The following is a 4,560-nucleotide window of genomic DNA, read 5'->3' as shown; positions in this document are numbered from 1 at the left end:
ATTTCACAATATTTACTTTTCCATTGGTTAAGCTGTTTAATATGAATTAATCGTTGATTTCTGAAACTTAATAATAACATATGCTTCTTTGAATTTAAGACGCTGACACTGGATACTCTAAACCATAAATACCAAGATTCACGGACTTAGAAGGAATATAGAGATAACAGTGAAATACGAACTTCTCATAAGTGTACAGAAATGTACACAGAAAATGTAATGCGAAATTTGATGTTTAGTAAACCCACTGGGATGGTTTATAAAAGCATTATTGATATATATATATACCGATTGCTAAATTCTCATAGTGTGTTTAACTGTTATTCTAAGAAATTATTTACAGAAATATACATAAAACGTTACAATCTCCATTATCAAACTTAATCAATGCTGATTTTTCTAGGGCTACTGAATATCTTTTATGGACAATTGTCAAATATTAGACGAGAACTGAAAATGTAGTTGAAATGAGTATCAAACTGTAAAGTGAAAACAAATTGGTAACACAAAGAGACATGGACTCTTTTTTCGGTCTTCAACTGTTCGGTCTCCTGGCTGCTAATACTAGGATATTCAGCATTAATTAAATTTTTTCTCGAACTATGATTTCAGTTTTGACGAGGTAAATGCTGATGGTATAAAGATAAAAATAAACACTTATATATACATGAAGTTAATTACTAACGAAAGGCAGTGAGTTCTACGGTTTTGAGACGACATCGTACAGCTATTTTTACTCTGGTGTTAGAGCTCCAATATGGCGGAAATTGAGGAATTGGTATCAATCACCTAGAGCGAAAGCAATAGTTTTGTGCTGTATTTGAGGAGAGATAGTCTGTGTTTCTTTGATGTAATTAGTTAGAATCAAAATCCATACGAGGCGGTTTGTAATCCGCAACATCTAGGCACTTGCGTAAATCATGGGATATCTGAATTCCCGCCATTTACCAAAGATATCGCACTGTGTACCCTGATTATGCAAACATTCACATGCAATGACATGTCAAGAGTGGGGATTTAAAATATTATATTTTTCACAACTACAAAATATTATCCTATTTTTTTTCAATTCAGCATCTCTAGGTTGAATTGTAAGTTTACGACGTCAGCCTGAATGTTAAGCGTAGAAAAAATTAGATTAAACTACTACCGGATGTTGTCATTCTACTTGTCAAACCAGAAATGACGTCTTTTAATTTTTGCTAGCTTGGCTAGAGTTATATATTTTTTAAATACCTGTTTACCGAGTGTTAAATTGTAATTTGACACTGTAATGAACTGAGAAAAGGATTAAACAAGTATACGCATAACAATACTAAAAGTAATACAAACAAAACTTTTTCTAAGCTTTAAAGCATTTTGCTTTACCAAAATTGTTATAATAGATACATCTCTTTAACTTAATCTGTTGGTTTCGTCATTATGTTTTAAATCCTATAGCAACGATAATGTAGCTATACAAAGAACTGCTTGAAAAAAAAAAGCCAATTTGGAACATAGCTCTTATTAGCGGTTGCGTTTTTCTTTTTATGGTAGGAAGACTGAACAATATTCAGATTCTTTCTACACACTAATTCACTGGCTTGTAGAAAATAAAAATAAAACAAAAAACTTTAACCAAAAAATCAACTTACAACGTTCTAAACGCTTTATCGCTTTTATGGGGTTTCCCTGGAATCTAAATCTCTACCATTCATTTGTCTACGAGCGTGATCTCTCTCTACTAATATATCCGAGTAGTTATCGTCCCTAGAACCCGTATCCTTGTCTATCAGGAAAGCACTTTGGTTGACCACACATTTCCTCATATGCTTCTCAAGAGTGCTGGATACCGAAAAAGGCATTCCGCAAAAGCGACATCTGAACACATCTTTTCCCATTCGACCGTGAGTTTTCATGTGTCGAGTGAGTTTGGAGCTCTGTGCGCATGCGTAATCACACATTGTGCATTTATACGGTTTTTCTCCAGTGTGAGACCGCTTGTGCACTGTTAGGTTGCTGCAGTTCTTGAATACTTTTCCACAGTATTCGCACGTATCATTTCTACTTTTCTCTTTAAGTTTGGAGAAAAGGGTGGTAGTTGGGGTACTAGTTCCTGGAAGAATGGGCATTGCCGCTATCAAGGCACTGGATGATCTGTGGTCAGATTCCGAAGAGGTTATACCTCTAAGTAAAATTTCACGACGACTGGGGGTTACAGAGGGTAGCCAAAGTCCTGCATACAAATTTTCGCGCTGGTGATCTCTGAGATCAAGCCTTAGTCGTTTGTTGTCATCAAAATGGCTGTCAAAGACAGGTAAAATATCTTGGCCTAAGTGTATTGGAGTTTGATTGAACTTATTATTGCCTTCTTCCCAGGGTGGTTGATTCAGCCAATTTTCAGGTGGAACAAAAGATTTTCTTAGAGGATATTTTTCTACAGGGGCAGAAGACGGCCTTTCCTTTTTTACGGATAACCTTCTAAACTTGTTTTCTTCCAGAGCTTGCTTATAGGCTTCATTATATTGCTGAATATTGTTAAGTCCAATTTTTTCCATAACTTCTCCCAGTAGAGACTTCCCCTCCTGAGGTGGGGTAGATCGTTTATTGTTTGAATTATTTTTGCCATTTTCGTCTCCAACAGCAAGGTAGGATGCAAATTTCGTAGTCCTCTTTGTTGTTAAATCTTCTGCTGTTATCTCTTCAGAATCGTCTTTTTTTAACACTTCCTCATTTTCTAGTTCTTCGTTCTCGTTTTCATCTTGATTCTCAGATCCATCCTCGTCTTCTTCACCATTGTTTGGTTTAATATTTTTTGCAGCTGAATTTGGAATGGACCTTTTTAAGCAGACACCGGTATCTTTTGACGAATCCGGAAAAGGTTTCTGATGGGTTTTCATATGTCGTTTGAGCTTACTAGCTTGCGTACAAGAATGGTTACAAATGTGACAATTGAATGGTTTCTCGCCTGTATGAGATCTGCGATTTACAATGGGATTGCTTTGAAACTGAAGAGATTTGCCGCAAATATCACGAGACTTACATATAGGCGATTCTGAATTATCAAGAGCTTTTTGACTTGTGTTAGGCGACAGAACTTGAGATAAGAACGGGTTGAAAACAGGATGTGGACTTGAAGGAGTTGACTGGTGAGAGGAGGGCTGATTGCAAATTACAGAGTTGGAAAATGAAGAATTAAATTTTAGTGAAGTGGCTGGACTAGAACTTGTTGCGCCTGCTAATTGCCGGAGTCTTTGAGAGTAAAAATCCATATGTGATTCAAATCCTAACCCTATATGTGATTCTCGTGGACTATCAAAACGAGTTCTAGTGCAGGAACTAAATGAGTCAAAATGATTCAGACTTAATCCTGCAAGATGGTTCAATTTGTAATACTGATCACTAAATAAGTCCATTTGGAAGCCATGACTAGAGGAATGGGGAAAGTATTTGGGAGAGTTGAGTGCAGGTCCAAACTGTCGTTCACCTAGTGGTATACGAGGCAACTGGAGGTTTAGATATGGCACAATATTTAAGTCGTTAGAATGGGAAACTGATTGCTCTTGAGATACAGTGGTGATAGGTGAAGAAAGGGTGTTTGAAGGGAAAACTGATACTGGTGCAGATTTCGGAACTTCTGGTACATTTTTGTCTTTGTTATTCGTCTCCTCGTAGATCACCAAGCCGTGGATTCTCTGTACATGTTGGACCAGAAGCCAAGCTGAGGAGAAGTTTTGCTTACAAGTTGAGCATATGTGGCTAGTCGGTTCTGAAAGAAAGAAAAAGAGAAAATATCAAATGAGACTTCTATCTATCTCACTTTCTTCTATACTAACCCCCTCCTTCTCTAGGATTATTCAAATGAGCAATAACAATGCCATCAGGTATTACACGTTCTTCCCATTGCACGGGAAAGTAAAATATTTCAGCAGTCTTCAAACTGTGAACTATCACTGTCACAACCTTCTGTCACTTGGGGGAAAAACCCGTAGCTTCGCTAACCAGTTAGTTGGTGTCTTGATGAGACAAAATTATTTCCATTTCCACTAGATATCAATAGTGCAGGGAATGAGAATCAATAAAGTACACACTGTGAAATGAAGATACCTCATACACCTTTTCTGACCAACCTGCAGTAATGTATACAAGGAAAATAAAGTGTTTCGCAACTGATATTACTTGAATAATGGGACATCAGTCAATTTCAGAGTTTACAAAAACATATCTATAAGAAATAAGACCTGTGTGATTTACACCTATTCTATCTCTTGTACTAACTGGAAGGAATCGACGACATACGTATCAGCAAAGGTTAACATCTATAGGTTTACTTCTATAACTCACCGACAATGAGCAAAATAGTGGCAGATATCTGGCATGTGTGTAACGATCTTATTATGAGTTATTTTAAAATCGAGTTTGCAACATACTCATTACTTTTTTTGAGAATGTACTTGAAAATTGCATTTATTTTCTCAACTTTTTTTTTCTTTTATGGTGAAGAGGGAAGATTAGTGTTTGTTTGTTTTGAATTTTGCGCAAAGCTACACGAGGGCTATCTGCGCTAGCCGTCCCTAATTT

The 4,560-nt window shown here is 36.5% G+C and overlaps 1 protein-coding gene across 1 annotated transcript in view; it reads right to left on the bottom strand.

The window, feature by feature from the left end:
- Positions 1-1,658: 1,658 nt before the first annotated feature.
- The window catches only part of LOC106460077 (B-cell lymphoma/leukemia 11A-like), a 129,280-nt gene continuing 126,378 nt past the window's right edge, over positions 1,659-4,560 (bottom strand). The window contains exon 3 of the mRNA XM_022386696.1: positions 1,659-3,748. Coding sequence (XP_022242404.1) covers positions 1,659-3,748 — 2,090 coding nt within the window. The remainder of the gene's footprint in view (positions 3,749-4,560) is intronic.

The sequence above is a fragment of the Limulus polyphemus genome, unplaced genomic scaffold, assembly GCF_000517525.1.
Source record: "Limulus polyphemus unplaced genomic scaffold, Limulus_polyphemus-2.1.2 Scaffold703, whole genome shotgun sequence".
Lineage (NCBI taxonomy): Eukaryota > Metazoa > Arthropoda > Merostomata > Xiphosura > Limulidae > Limulus > Limulus polyphemus.
Note: the sequence above shows the minus strand (reverse complement) of the source record. Positions and strands in the feature narration are given on the sequence as shown.